General features: G+C 43.2%; 2 protein-coding genes across 5 annotated transcripts in view; one reads left to right on the forward strand and one right to left on the reverse strand.

The window, feature by feature from the left end:
• The window catches only part of LOC120906744 (glutamate receptor ionotropic, NMDA 2B), a 202191-nt gene that overhangs the window by 149797 nt on the left and 35685 nt on the right, over positions 1 to 16709 (reverse strand). The window lies entirely within an intron of this gene.
• On the forward strand, positions 3072 to 7500 carry LOC120906237. The gene is made up of 3 exons (XM_040317751.1): positions 3072 to 3250; positions 4027 to 4388; positions 7096 to 7500. The coding sequence occupies exons 1-3, from the start codon at positions 3072 to 3074 to the stop codon at positions 7296 to 7298; spliced, it is 744 nt and encodes a 247-aa protein (XP_040173685.1). The 3' UTR covers positions 7299 to 7500.

Genomic DNA, 16709 nt, shown 5'->3' on the forward strand with positions numbered 1-16709 from the left:
ACGATATGAAGTGTTTGGCTAGAAAAAAAAGACTTGTATTGTAACCATTGGTAGGCTATAAATGATTTTATAGACCAAGAATGTCTTGCCGCTTTTAGAAAAGGGCTAAATAAAGAATATTTTGGCTACGTGCAAGCTGCTAAACCCAAAGATTTGGAATCTGCATATTCGTTCCTTTGCAAATTTCAAAATCTGGAACACACAAATAAAATACTAGCACCTCGTGTCGAAACGAAGATTTCTTATCAGAAACAGTTTGACCCTTCATCAAAAAATCGGAATACGAACGCATTCACTAACACCATTAGAAAGCCGAATAGTTCCGAGAAGCTAAACAGCAGTAGGCAAAAGCACACACCGATGGAAGTCGATACGACAAGAACAGGTGTAAAACTATTCACGCACACTAGCGAGGATACTGAACAGCACTATGATAACGGAGTAAATTTTCAAGAGGTCTTTGCACCTCTGCCTCAGAGGTAAACGCAGTAAACGGAATGCCTTACATATTGTTACATATCGATAATAAATGCGCAAAAATTTTGGTCGATAGTGGATCGAATAAAAATTTCATTTCGCCTAACGTATTTCCCAAATCGATGGAAAAAAAATGCAAACCAATATCGATAGCAAATAGTAACGGCACGCATTACGCAAATAAAAAGGTCGATACAAAAATGTTCAATTCGGATGTTACATTTTTTTTGTTCAAATTTCATAATTATTTTGACGGCATTCTAGGGTACGAAAGCCTTTCTGAACTCCAAGCTGTTTTGGATACGGGTAAACATAAACTTATCTTTCCCAATACAAGCATAGACCTGAGTATACGACAACTCAACCCAGAAACGCACTCAGTGGAAGCCAATTCAGTAACACAAATCAAGGTACCGGTTTCACACGAAAGTGGCAATGTGTTTTTACCCGATGATGTTCGCATTAACGATATCGTTATTCCGTCAGGACTTTATGTTGCAAAAAATAGCAAAATTACAGCACTTGCAAGCAATTTTGGAAGAAAAATGGTTTTCTTTTTTACCAAACCAGTAGTAACTTTCAAAGTCGATGGAATTGCCGAAGTTAACAATACGATACAAACACCTGATACTATTTCGAAAACTGAAATAGAAAATACGATTAAAACGGATAATTTAAACCAAGAAGAAAAAGAACATCTGTTAAAAGTGCTTTATGAAAACATTTCCATCATTCCCAGAGACAACGAAAAACTATCCTGCGTTACATCCGTTAAACACATTATTAACACGGTAGATGAGATACCTGTGCATTGCAAATCATACAGATACCCACACATCCAAAAAGCTGAAATTCAAAAGCAGATACACGAGATGCTTGCTGATGGCATTATACAGCATTCGATATCTCCGTGGACTTCACCAATTTGGATAGTGCCGAAAAAGCCCGATTCAAATGGTGCAAAACAATGGCGAATCGTCGTTGATTATCGCAAACTTAACGAAAAGACGATTGACGATAAGTATCCGATCCCGAATATTGAGGAAATCTTAGATAAGCTAGGACGCAGCACGTACTTCACAACACTAGACTTAAAATCTGGTTTTCACCAAATTGTGGTAGAACTAAAAGACAGACCGAAAACTGCCGAGAAAGGTCATTTTGAATTCATTCGTATGCCTTTTGGTTTGAAGAACGCCTCTTCTACGTTTCAGCGAGCGATGAATAACATACTAAACGAATTGATCGGTACATGTTGTTTAGTCTATTTGGATGACATTATCGTTTTCGGAAGCTCACTGCAGCAGCATATCGAAAATTTGCAGAAAGTTCTTCACAGATTGAAACAGGCCAATTTAAAAATTAAAATAGATAAATGCGAGTTTTTGCTAAAGGAATGCGAATTTTTGGGACATATTGTGACGCAGGAGGGTATCAAGCCTAATCCGAATAAAATTGAGAAAATTGTATCGTGGCCTCTTCCTAAAACTGTTACACAAATTAAGGCATTTCTTGGAATTTTAGGGTATTACCGTAAATTTATTAAAGATTTTGCTAAGTTAACCAAGCCATTAACAAAATGCCTAAAAAAGATTCTAAGATAGTACACGATGAAATTTTCATAAACTGCTTTAGGGATTGTAAACAAATGTTCGTTATGGATCCTATTCTCAAATATCCTGATTTTTCTAAAAAATTCATTCTTGAAACAGACGCAAGTGATTTTGCGTTGGGTGCAGTTCTCTCGCAACGATTCGAAGATTCAAAAGAACACCCTATCGCCTATGCTTCCAGAACTCTCAACAATACAGAGTGTAGATATTCTGCCACAGAAAAAGAATTGCTCGCTATTATTTACGCTATAAAACATTTCAGGCCATACATTTATGGCAATAAGTTTGAAATCCGTACAGACCATAAACCCTTATTATGGCTTAGGTAGAAAAACGATTTAAATAGGAAATTATTACGCAGGAAATTAGAGCTGGAAGAATTCGAATTCGATATAAAATACAAAAAAGGAACTACAAATAGTAACGCTGACTCACTCTCACGAATAGAACCAGCAATAAATGCTAATGTATCTGAAAGCTTAATGACTCAACATTCATCTAACACAGATGATAATGATTATGTGGCGTACCTCGCACGCAAGCTGCACCACACTATAGTTGCGCTAATACACCACACCTGCGTTACACCACACTTGCGTTACACCGCATGCAAGCAATCGGCTTAATTCGGTAATCGTACCGAACCGGATAACTGCACTACCGTGCATCGGAAATAAAATATAAACGCTCTCTTTCATTTTGACCGCTAAGCAAACCAGACGTGAGTAAAATGATTCCGCACATCCGAAGTAGCTAACAGTTGACACGCATAACCCTATAACTGGTGACCCCGAACGCGAAAACCGAAAAAGTTTAGTTTCGATCGCAAAAATTACAATCGTGTAATTTATCGCCGCGAGTGTTCGACCGCGTACTCTACTTCCGCGAAGTGCCATCGATTTTATACGGATCGAAAATATTCCGCGCGTCGCGTTAACAAGTTCAGTGTTTCGCTATATAAGAATCGCGAGTGTAAGGACAATGACCGACCCCGCACCAGCACCGGTGATGGTTGCGCCAGCGATGGCAGCCCAGCATTCGCCTGCACCGCTACAGCCAGCGCCTATTATCCGACAGCCGAAACTAGAAGAGGCAGAGATCGCGAGCTCATACGCCAAAATACGCTTTCCCGAATTCGACTCCGAAGATGTGGAAACATGGTTCGTTTGCTTAGAAGCGGCATTTTATGTTAACAACGTTGCTTCCGATAAGCACAAGTTTAACGCAGTGATCGTTGCACTCGGTACCCGCGCAAAGTTCTTTCACGCCGCCATTGCAAAATGCAACAAGTCGACCTTGGCTGATAGATACTCTACCATAAAAAAAATCGGTCATCGATTTTTTTCTGCCGTCGGAAAACCAAAGGCTTACAAGCTTACTCTCGGGCGTTTCGCTAGGCGACCGGAAACCGAGTATGCTGCTTTCCGAGATGCGCAGAATGGGAGGAGAAGGATGTTCCGATAGCATCCTATCTAACATTTGGTTACGCGCCTTGCCAACCACAGTTCGCTCCATTATCGCTGCAATGCCATCCGCATCACTTGATGATCAAGCCAGCGTAGCGGATAAAATCCTCGAAGCGCCTAGCAATGCCATTTGCACCGTGAATGAGATCGATACTCCTGCCGCAGCCTGCAGTTTAGAAGCCCGCATCGATGCACTCTCTCGCCGCCTAGATGAAGTCCTAACAGCTGATCGATATTCGTATGCAGATAGCAACACACACAGAAATTCTCGATCCAGACAGCGTCATCCGTCTAGCCAGCCATGGGGGCAACGAACTTCTAGCGCCATGCGATCACGCACACCATCACGCGCACCGCGCCGCTGGATCTGTTGGTTCCACTATCGCCATGGAAACAAGGCAGAGAAGTGTGAGAAGGAGCACTCTAACGATACAAACACTAAGTGTATTTTTTCGACGAGCATCTGCCAGTTTACTCCCGAAAAAAGTAGTGCGTTTCTCTCTACACTCTCACACTTATCCTGGCCGAGACACTCTCATCAACCCAGCCGAGACCGTGAGCACCAGCTACAACGCACCCTCATCGCAGCAGCGCAGCAGCAACAGCTTACCACTACAAGCAAGCCCCACGTTAAATACCACCAGCACCAGCATCAAGCTGAACCCCGGTAAGGCTGAAGTAATCGAGCGCATCTATGTGAACGACAGCAGAACCAACAACAGATTCCTGATCGACACCGGCGCTGAGATTTCCGTCATACCACCATCCGCCAAGGACAGAATGAACCCGATGCCAGCCAGAAAACTCTTCGCTGCAAACGGCAGCTCAATCGGTACGTACGGCACAAAAAACCTAACCCTAGACATCGGTCTTAACCAATCATTCACATGGCCATTTACAATAGCTGATGTAGATTCGCATATTATCGGAGCTGATTTTTTAAAACACTTCGATCTACTCGTAGATATCAAACGCAACAAGCTAATTAAAAACAAAACACACATCACTAATACACTACCAGCACAAGTATTCGCATGTAGTTCAAACGATAGCTTCTCACATCTCTTAAACGAATACAAAGATATCACGATACTCGATAACACACGCAAAGCAGTCAATACAAACGTAACACATCAAATCATTACCACCGGTCCACCCGTCTTTTGCCGTCCACGCCGTTTGGACCCAGAAAGGTTACGTGAAGCAAAAGCTGAATTTGACTTTCTCATAAAAAACGGCATTTGTAAACCATCGAAAAGCTGTTGGGCAAGCCCTTTACACCTCGTAAAGAAACCAGATGGAAAATGGCGACCCTGTGGAGATTATAGGAGCTTGAATGCTATTACCGTTCCTAACCGGTATCCCGTCCCCCACATTCAAGATTTTTCAAATATTTTGTATAACAGAAAAATATTTTCTTGCATCGACTTGCAACGTGCATATCATCAAATACCTGTAGCTCCTGAAGACATACCCAAAACAGCCATTTCAACACCATTCGGCTTATTTGAATTTAATTTTATGACATTTGGCCTTCGAAACGCAGGACAAACGTTACAACGGCACTTGCATTCCATCCTTGGCGATTTAGATTTTGTTTTTCCGTATGTTGACGATTTATGCGTCGCCTCCCAGAACGAAGAACAGCACCACCAACATTTGCGTATATTGTTCGAACGTTTGAGGCAGAACGGACTAACAATTAATCCAACAAAGAGTCAAATCGCGCAAACAAAAGTAGAATTTCTCGGTCATCTTGTAACCGCAGATGGTATTAAACCAAAACCCAGCAAGGTTCAAGCTATTTTGACTTTCCAAAACCAACCATAGCCAGACAAATGAAACGCTTCCTTGGCACGATTAATTTTTACCGGCGTTTTATACCGCATGCAGCAGAGCGCCAACAAATTTTGCACGGTATGATGAATGGCAACATAAAAAATGACTCCACTATACTTACCTGGGATGAAAACAGCACGCAAGCATTTGAACAATGCAAACACGATCTGGCAAACGCAGCTTTATTAGCTCACCCTTCACCAAATGCAAAGCTCGCCTTAGATGTTGACGCTTCAAGTCATGCTATAGGAGCTGCATTAAATCAGTTGACTGACAAGGGTATCGAACCTCTCGCTTTCTTTTCTAAAAAATTGTCACCTGCACTTAAAAAAGCCAGCACTTATGATCGCGAACTTTATGCTATATACGAATCGATAAAGCATTTTAAAGACCTTTTGGAAGCACGTGAATTTATCGTGTACACGGATCACAAACCGTTAACCACTGCATTTGATCAAAAACTCGAAAGAGCCAATCCCACGCAACAAAGAAGGCTGCTTTTCATCAGCGAGTACACCACCGATATACGACACGTGGCCGGCAAACACAACCTAGTAGCAGATATGTTAAGTCGTATAGATAGCATAAACACGTTCATCGATTATAACCAATTAGCAGATGCACAACAAACCGATAGCGAACTACAGCATTTTTTAAACAACCCACCGAAAACATCATCACTGATATTAAAATCACTGGCTATACCGAACTCTACCAAATCTATTTTCTGCGATATGTCCACTCGATACATCCGACCTTTCGTTTCTAAAGCGCACAGAAAACTGATCATCTCCAAACTGCACAGCTTATCGCATCCTGGTATTAGAGGAACAACACACCTGGTATCGCAACGCTTTGTATGGCCATCAGTTAGAAAGGAATGCAAAGCGTTCGTAGAGACGTGTATCGAGTGCCAAAAAAACAAAATAATACGGCATAACAAGACACCTACAGCCGCTATAGCCACACCGAACGCACGCTTCACACACGTACACATAGATTTAATCGGACCACTACCACCATCAGAAGGAAACGCGTACTGCTTGACGATGATCGACAAATTTACGCGATGGCCTGAAGTAATACCGATCCCCAACATCACCGCCGAAACTGTTGCACGTTCCTTTATTACAGGATGGATTTCGAGATATGGTGTTCCCTCTAAAATAACCACCGATCTCGGAAGGCAGTTTGAATCGGAAATGTTTCGTTCATTGTCCGCAACACTCGGAATCGACCACCTTCGAACAACACCTTACCACCCCCAATCAAACGGCCAGATCGAAAGGATGCATCGACAGCTAAAAACCGCTATCCTTTGCCACAAAAACGCTCGTTGGACGGAAGCACTCCCAATAGTGTTGCTTGGTATGCGCTCCACCATAAAAGAAGACATCGGTGCAACCAGTGCAGAACTCATCTATGGTACAACACTTCGATTACCTGGTGAATTTTTGACGAACCATCGAATTCACCTAACATCACGCCTGACTACATAGCAAATCTAAAAAATATAATGTCATCGTTGAAGCCGTCCCCCACATCGAACCACAACACGAAAGAAAAAGTATATGTACAAAAACAACTAAATTCCTGTTCCCATGTTTTTGTCCGCATCGACGCCGTGAAACCCGCTTTAACCCCTCCTTATGATGGTCCATTTAAAATATTAAAACGTAACAAGAAATCTTTCGTTTTAGATATCAGAGGCAGGAAAAGTGAAATTTCCATCGATCGTTTGAAGGCCGCATTCATGATGAATGATGAGTCTCCGATCCAAAGCACCACCCCCGTTGATGAGGAAAACAATCTGCTCGCCAAAACGACCGACCCACTTGCGACTCGAACTGCCGTCCATCAGACGAGATATGGTAGGAAAATTTATCTTCCAGATAAATTTTAAATAAAGGGGGATGTTGCTGCGAATCGTAAACAAATAGAGAACTGTCACCGCGGCTGACAGCAAAACATTCAGCATTTGCGATCGCGAGAGATTCTACACTCTCACGTACAGAGGGCACTGTAACGGGTTCGGATACAGGGAAGGCGAATGACCTCAGGATCGAGAATCGGGTTCCTCGCCATCGCGATTGCTTCAGTAGCATCACGACAGCGAGCGAATATAGTTGAAAAACTTTTTAAAGGTTTACAAAAACCGCGATTCAAATAAAGTTTCCACCCAAAGCGAAACTCAGCGTTTTAAGTATTTTTGATTCCTACGAAGAAGTGAATACTATATCGCCACGCGATTAGTTCGGGAGCTAACAAGCTTTAAAAAAGTTTTTTTTGCAATAAGTGCAAAGATTTTTATCGCGAATATCTAAAATCAAAGTGCCGGGAGTGATATTTTTCGAGTGTTAGTGCATCCGAGAAAATGTCCCAGCAAGCGATGAAAATCACCGGTGCAGCGACTGACCGCGATAATGCACCGCAAGTGCGGAGTGATGTGGGAGAAAAGACCGCTACCGCGGCAACAGCCAAAGTTACTCGACCCAAGAGCGAGAGGCTAATAGCGGCTAAGGCCAGCCAAAATCGGGATATAGCAGCCACGCAAGTGTTGGCAAGCGAAAAGCGTGAGGATAAACCTCTCCACCCGAATGATGAGCCTTGCTCATCCCAACACGGCCGCAAAGCAAGTTTGTCGAAGCATGAACAAGTTTCGACGTCTTCAAGATGCTCAGCATTAGAACGTCGCGTAAACGAAGAGAGAGCAGAGGAGCATAATGCTGCCAGCGATAAAGGCATACGGGAGTCCCACAATCCCAACAAGGAACCAGGATCGTCTTTGCGTCCTAGTAAGGCTACGTCATCCAAGCATGGGCGTTCATCTGTGTCGTCCAAGCGCTCAGCCTTAGAACGCCTAGTGAGAGAACAAGCCCTACAGGTGAAGTTGCTGATGGCTGAGAAAGAAAAAATGATGGCAGAGAAAGAAAAAACGATGGCGGAAGCAGTATTGAAGTGCAAGTTTGCCGCCTTGGAACTGCAGCACGAGACGCAAAGGAATAACCTCGAAGAGGTCGATGGCGGTTCCGAATACTCTGCGGGCATCATTCAGGGGTTAGTGTTGAGTGGTCAAGACGAAAACGAACAAGAGTCCATCTTGAGAGCAAAAACGGCGGAGTGGGTACAGGCCCAATCGAAGATTTTTTTACCGCAAGCGTGTTCCAGCGTTGAACAAGAAGTTACACGCGATAAGGAAGTAGCTGCTTTGGATTGGAAACCCTCCGACCACATCGCAGCTAGGCAGGTATGGCCGAAAAAACTCCCTACCTTTTCAGGTAAGCCACGAGAGTGGCCAAAGTTCTACAACTGCTACGTCGAATCGACAAAAGCTTGTGGACTTTCTCCAACGGAAAACATGGCCAGGCTGGAAGAATGCCTTAGTGGACCCGCACGTGATGCCGTCGAAGGATGGCTCGATAGTCCGACGTCAGTAGAGATGGTCATGAAGACACTTCAGAGACTGTACGGACGGCCTTCACTTGTGGTGAAGGATTTACTCGAGAAGGTACGGCGAACCCCAGCACCGAGGCCGGAACATCTAGATGAGCTAATCACGTTCGGCCTAACAGTGTTACATCTGTGCAACCATCTAGCCAACGCGGATCTGGTACACTACCTTTCAAATCCTGAGCTACTTGAGGAGATGGTAGAGAAGCTGCCCGTAACAAGGAAGTTAGAGTGGGTACGATTTAGTGAAAGTTACCATCTACCAACCCTGAAGGAATTTGGAGTCTTCATGGACAAACTGGTAGAGGAAGCCTGTGTTGTAACCAGATACACTCCACCCAAACCTCACACACATCGAACGGTACACCGCTCAAATGTACATAGCCTATCCCACGAGCCACCAACACCTGTCGTTGAGTCAAACACAACACCTTGCCGGATGTGTAAAAACACTAGCCATAAGTTGAGGCAATGTGAAGCATTTAGGCACATGTCTCCACCGGATCGCTTGGTAGCGGTTAACCAAATGAAGCTTTGTCGAAACTGCCTTGCTAACCACGGGACGAATCCCTGCAAATCGAGATACTCCTGCGGCGTTCCGGGATGCGGTCAACGACACCATAGCTTGCTGCACCAGCCGAGGGAAGGGGCAACCGCCCAGCCAGCACAGTTGCAGACACACCACCACGTGGCGAAAACAACACTGTTCCGTGTAGTACCTGTTACCATCCACAATGGAGATAAGCAAATCGATACCCACGCTTTCTTAGACGAGGGGTCATCGTTGACACTGGTGGAAGCATCTTTAGCAGCAAGTCTTGGCATTGAAGGAGAATCGGAGCCATTGGAGTTAAACTGGACCGCCAACGTAAAGCGGAGGGAAGATTCATCGCAGCGCATCAGCATGGAGATCTCGGCACGTGGGGGAGAGCGGCGCTATTTAATAGCGGCCGCTCATACAGTGAAACAGCTAAGTCTCCCAAAACAACAGGTTGATTTTAATTCACTGATAAGTGACTATTACTACTTGCAGGGTCTACCAGATGAACAACGAGTGGATGGATTTCCGAGAATCCTGATAGGCCTGGAAAACGACCTGATGGCACCACTGGAAACCCGATCCGGCCAGCCAGGGCAACCGATCGCCGTAAAATCCGTGCTAGGATGGGCGGTCTACGGCCCTCATGCGACTAACAACGCGAGAAGCCAACCGGCGGCCAGCTACGTACACAGTGTTCAGCAGCAGCAAATCGACGATAGCGACACAACAACTCGTGCGACTAACACCGCGAGAAGCCAACCGGCGGTCAGCTTCGTACACAGCGTTCAGCAGCAGCAAATCGACGATAGCGACACAACGTTAAACGAAATGCTCCGTCAATACTTCACACTAGAAGAAGCGGCCGTAACCAACTACAGCGAATTTCTGCCAGAAAAGCGAGAAATAGTGCGAGCCAGACAACTACTTGAAAGTACCACCGAGCGGCGGAACGATCATTTCGAAACTGGTCTGCTATGGAAATCTGATGACGTAATTCTTCCTGATAGCATAGCAATGGCCACGAAGAGGCTATACGCTCTAGAGCGAAAACTGGACAAGAATGAAGAGCTGAAGCAGATCGTACACGAGCAAATGCGTATGTATATAGAAAGAGGCTACGCACACCAAGCGACAGAAGAAGAATTGGCTACCGCAAATCCCAACCGCATCTGGTACCTACCATTAAACGTTGTTGGGCACCCACATAAACCTGATAAAAAACGCCTCGTTTGGGACGCAGCAGCGAAAGTCCAAGGGGTATCCCTTAACTCAGTCCTTCTGAAGGGTCCAGATCTGCTAGCTATGCTCCCCGAAGTGTTGTGTAATTTTAGACAGAGAAAGATTGCCTTCGGAGGAGACATAGAAAAGATGTTCCATCAACTACGAATCCGACCGGAAGACACTCACAGCCAACGGTTCTTGTCTCGGTTTGATAAAAATAGGAATCCGGATATCTATTTGATGGATGTTGCAACATTTGGTGCAACGTGTTCCCCATGTTCTGCACAATATGTCATGCATCGCAATGCTGACGAACATGCCTCAAACTACCCAAACGCTGCAAGTGCCATCAAACGTTCCACCTACATGGACGACTATTTTGACAGCTGCGATACAAGGGAGGAAGCGATAGAACGCATAACGCAAGTCAGGTATATCCACTCCCAAGCAGGGTTTAACATGAGGAATTGGGTATGCAACGATTCTTCTGTGCTTAAGGCTACAGAAGAAAACAATGTAAATGTAAAACCCGTCGTCATAAACCTAAGCGACACCGGCAGTAACACCAGAGTGCTGGGAATGGTTTGGGACCCTATTGCCGACGTATTTCGATTCTCCTCTTCATGGCATAAAGAATTAGTACCCTACGTAATGGAAGGAAAACGACCTACAAAAAGAACTGCCCTTAGAGTCATTATGAGCCTTTTCGACCCTCTGGGACTGCTAGCCCCAATCCTCATTCACGGTCGCATGATAATGCAAGATTTGTGGCGAGTCGGTATAGACTGGGATGCAGAAATGAGTGAGCCAGAGTTTCTCAAGTGGCAGAAATGGGTGGGTCTACTACCGGCAGTTGAACGACTGGAAATACCCAGATGTTACCTTGGCGATATGTGTTCGAAGTTGAGTACATTACAGCTACATGTTTTCACAGACGCAAGTGAAATTGGGTATGGATGCGTCGCGTACTTGCGGGCCGAAGAACAAGGCCGCATACATTGTTCCCTAATCATGGCACGTAGCAAAGTAGCTCCCGTAAAATATCAATCTGTACCCAGAATGGAACTACAAGCAGCACTTTTGGGAGCGAGGTTAATGCGAACTATTGTGGACAGCCATACGCTTCCGATCAACGAGAAGTACATCCACACAGACTCAGAGGTAGTACTGGCATGGGTTAGATCTCCCTCTAGAGATTTCAAACAATTTGTCGCTTGTAGGATCGGCGAGATTCTTTCGCTAACTGAGCCGTCAATGTGGCGACATGTTCCTACGAAAGACAATTCGGCCGATTGTTTAACGAAATGGGGAAAAGAAACTCAGCTAGAGTCAAATAGCCGCTGGTTCAATGGACCAGCATTCCTCTACCTTCCACCATCGAAATGGCCAATGCAAAAAAAGGTAGAAGAGACCCTAGAAGAGCGAAGAACTGCCCACCTATTAACGCATCATCAAATTGGCGAACAACCCTTCATAAAGGTAGAACGTATTTCTAAGTGGAAAGTACTACTACGAACTGTGGCAATGCTTTTTCGATTTGTAGCTAATTGTCGACGCAAGGCAAACAATCTACCACTTGAGACCATACCAGCAACACAAAGACAAGCACAGCATATAAAGCGAAATGTGCTATCACACCAAGTCCCAGTTAAAGCTGAAGAATATAGTAAGGCAGAACAAGTGTTGTGGCGCATGGTCCAGCAAGAATGCTACCCAAATGAAGTAAACCTTCTGAATGGAGATAAAAAGGAGCAAACCCTACCAACTAAAAGCATCCTTCACTCATTAACGCCCATGGCAGACGAATATGGTGTGATACGCGTCGATGGTCGTACAGCAAAAGTACAGCAAAAAGTAAGCCATACACTCCTAGAATGTCTCCCCTACCCGTGGAACGACTCACCGCATGGGTACATCCTTTTAGCTACGTCGGGGTCGACTTTCTAGGACCGGTCGACGTCACGAACGGTAGGCGTAACGAAAAGCGATATGTGGCAGTGTTTACCTGCCTCGTTACACGAGCCGTGCACCTTGAGATGGTGTACAGCCTCTCAACCGACGCCTGCATCATGGCCATACGGCGATTTGTTGCACGTCGAGGTACACCTATAGAGATTTTCTCTGATAATGGCACCAATTTTGTGGGAGCGAGCAACATCCTAAAACAAGAGATATCGTCAACAATTTATAAATGTGCCGATACATTTACCAATTCCTGCACAAGTTGGTCCTTCAATCCGCCGTCTGCACCACACATGGGAGGTGTCTGGGAGCGCATGGTGCGAAGCGTGAAAGCAGCTATGCGCACTCTAAACGATGGTCAACGGTTGAATGATGAGATATTGTTGAGCGTGTTAGCTGACTCGGAGAATTTGATCAATTCCAGGCCGTTGACATATACGTCGCTTTCGTCAGATGTAGAATCCATCACACCAAACCACTTTCTACTCGGAAGTTCAGCAGGCGCTCAGACACATATGCGCTTCTGTCCGAGTATAACACAAGCACTTAGACACAGCTACAAGAGGTCACAGCAGTTGTCCTACCACTTATGGGATCGTTGGGTAAAAGAATACTTCCCATCGCTAAACAAACGGCCAAAGTGGCACGACGACCAGGTTCAACTAAAGGAAGGCGATTTGGTGTTTGTAATTGAGGGAGATCGAAAAGAATGGACTAGGGCAGTAGTCGAAGAAGTCCATGCAGGACGAGACGGGCGGGTAAGACAAGCGATTGTTCGTACAGCAACCGGAAAACAACTGAAGCGACCCACGGTAAAGTTAGCTGTATTAGATGTGGAAATTAAGGAATCCGAAAAGGAGAGAGATATTGCACAGCTAAAGTAGAAGATAGTTTACGGATCGCGAGAGCACATGGAAAAGTGAACACGGTATGACAGCAAGCTTGACGGGTAACCAGTTCACGGGGTGGGGTGTTGCTGCGAATCGTAAACAAATAGAGAACTGTCACCGCGGCTGACAGCAAAACATTCAGCATTTGCGATCGCGAGAGATTCTACACTCTCACGTACAGAGAGCACTGTAACGGGTTCGGATACAGGGAAGGCGAATGACCTCAGGATCGAGAATCGGGTTCCTCGCCATCGCGATTGCTTCAGTAGCATCACGACAGCGAGCGAATATAGTTGAAAAACTTTTTAAAGGTTTACAAAAACCGCGATTCAAATAAAGTTTCCACCCAAAGCGAAACTCAGCGTTTTAAGTATTTTTGATTCCTACGAAGAAGTGAATACTATATCGCCACGCGATTAGTTCGGGAGCTAACAGGGGAAGTGATGTGGCATACCTCGCACGCAAGCTGCACCACACTATAGTTGCGCTAATACACCACACCTGCGTTACACCACACTTGCGTTACACCGCATGCAAGCAATCGGCTTAATTCGGTAATCGTACCGAACCGGATAACTGCACTACCGTGCATCGGAAATAAAATATAAACGTTCTCTTTCATTTTGACCGCTAAGCAAACCAGACGTGAGTAAAATCATTCCGCACATCCGAAGTAGCTAACAGTTGACACGCATAACCCTATAATTACATTCCAAGTACAGAAAGACCGATCAACGAATTCAGAAATCAAATTATTTTAGAACAAACTAATGAAAGTAGTACAGAAACGTTAAAACAATTTCCAAAATATTCTAATATAATAATTAAGAAACCCTCTTTTACTACAGATAATTTAGTTCAGATAATTCAAAAATATGCCGCACCCAATTGTTTAAATAGAATATATTGTGACAAGAACATTTTGAAAATATTACTCTAGGGCTAAATCATTGAAATTTCGCTGGATGTAACAGATGAACTAGAGCAAGATCAAATAATTCAAACGTATCACGATACCAACCATAGAGGAGTAACAGAAAGTACAAAACGTATTTTTTCCCCAAATGAAATCAAAGATTACTAAATACATAAACCTGTGCGGGTTGTGTGAAAGACACCCGTATAAGATCAAATCCAAACAAACCGATACACCTAAAGGCCTTTAGAAATCGTTCATACCGACATATTTATCATGAAGGATAAACATTACCTCACATTTTGTGACAAGTTCTCACGGTTAGCTTTGTCATATAAATATATATATATATATATATATATATATATATATATATATATATATATATATATATATATATATATATATATATATATATGTATATATGTATATATATATATGTATATGTATATATATATATATATATATATATATATATATATATATATATATATATATATATATATACATATATATATATATATATATATATATATATATATATACATATATATATATATATATATATATATATATATATATATATATATATATATATATATATATATATATATTTATATATTTATATGCCAAAGCTAACCGTGAGAACTTGTCACAAAATGTGATGTAATGTTTATCCTTCATGATAAATATGTCGGTATGAACGATTTCTAAAGGCCTTTTAGGTGTATCGGTTTGTTTGTATTTGATCTTATACGGGTGTCTTTCATATTTAGATTTTTTACACAACCCGCACAGGTTTATGTATTTAGTAATCTTGGATTTCATTTGGGGGAAAAAATACTTTCTCTGAAGATGTTTTGTACTTTCTGTTACTCCTCTATGGTTGGTATCGTGATACGTTTGAATTATTTGATCTTGCTCTAGTTCATCTGTTACATCTACTAGTATTTTTGTAGTCCAGCGAAATTTCAATGATTTAGCCCTAGAGTAATATTTTTTGTATACTTCGTGCAGCATTTTCAAAATGTTCTTGTCACAATATATTCTATTTAAACAATTGGGTGCGGCATATTTTTGAATTATCTGAACTAAATTATCTGTAGTAAAAGAGGGTTTCTTAATTATTATTTTAGAATATTTTGGAAATTGTTTTAACGTTTCTGTACTACTTTCATTAGTTTGTTCTAAAATAATTTGATTTCTGAATTCGTTGATCGGTCTTTCTGTACTTGGAATGTAATCATTATCATCTGTGTTAGATGAATGTTGAATCATTAAGCTTTCAGATACATTAGCATTTATTGCTGGTTCTATTCGTGAGAGTGAGTCAGCGTTACTACCCTATCCGCAAAAGGCGGTTTTCGCCGCGATTTCCGACCAAGCGAAAATGTTTTTTTCGCGATTTGTATGGAGCGAAGACACACACTCAAATTATGGTCACAAATTATGGATGGGAAGTTTATGGTTCTGACTTCTGTTTCACTCTCGCTCACAGAGGATGATCTCCCGTCGCATTCTTACAATTCCATCGGCTCTACGGTTTGGCTGTTGCAGCTCTTTCTCGCACGTGAGGGAGTTTTCTTTCTCCTTTCCCGTGTGTGGCATTGGCTGCGAACGATCAGTATCCTTATGATCCGTTATTTAGCTGAAGGGAAATTGTTAGAAGCAATGGCTATGGCGCACCAAATGATGCACAAATTATTGCCTGTTTATGTGCCACGCTGTACGGAAAGCGTTTTGTGATTAGCACAACAACACAATCTAGTAACACAGCCCGGCCTTTGATCATTAATAATAAAAAAATAACCTTAGGCACATGTATGATGTTGTGTGTAGATTTGGGACATTTTATGCGGAAGAGCAGCAATTAAATGACGCATATTGTATACCCTTTAAACCATACGTCAGAATGCTATTAATCGTCACTATGCTGCTCTTTTCAACATGTTCAACATTTAAATCACAACGAGTCTGGATCCTACGAGGCCATACGAGATCGATTCCCATCCGGGCCATTCCCCCGATAGCAAGAACTGAGTATCCGATAGCGTGACATTAGTATGGTTAAGGAGCCGTACGGTTAAGGAGTCACAGCATTGCTCGGTATATAAAAGAAGAAGAAATTTGTACGGGAGGCAATTGGCTTGGTATGCAGATGGCAGGGAGCTGTGAGGTCTTATCGGCCACGGGCTGTAATCGACTACGTGGTTCCAAGGGGCGCTGATATGTGGTCAGCGAGGCGCCAGGTAGTTTGGAAGGTACCATTCCGACTCGTGAGAGCAGCGAATTCGAATGGAATCGCACCTCCCAAATGATCCAGATGGTTCCGAA

Source organism: Anopheles arabiensis, chromosome X (genome assembly GCF_016920715.1).
Source record: "Anopheles arabiensis isolate DONGOLA chromosome X, AaraD3, whole genome shotgun sequence".
NCBI classification, from domain to species: Eukaryota; Metazoa; Arthropoda; class Insecta; order Diptera; family Culicidae; genus Anopheles; species Anopheles arabiensis.

What these genes read in the sequence shown, in the direction of transcription:
- LOC120906237 (XM_040317751.1), top strand. Translation starts at nt 3,072, where the DNA reads ATGACCGACCCCGCACCAGCACCGGTGATGGTTGCGCCAGCGATGGCA. An exon ending in TCCGAAGATGTGGAAACATG is followed by an intron (nt 3,251 to 4,026) that starts GTTCGTTTGCTT and finishes AGCATCTGCCAG; the next exon opens with TTTACTCCCGAAAAAAGTAG. An exon ending in TGCAAACGGCAGCTCAATCG is followed by an intron (nt 4,389 to 7,095) that starts GTACGTACGGCA and finishes CTTTCGTTTTAG; the next exon opens with ATATCAGAGGCAGGAAAAGT.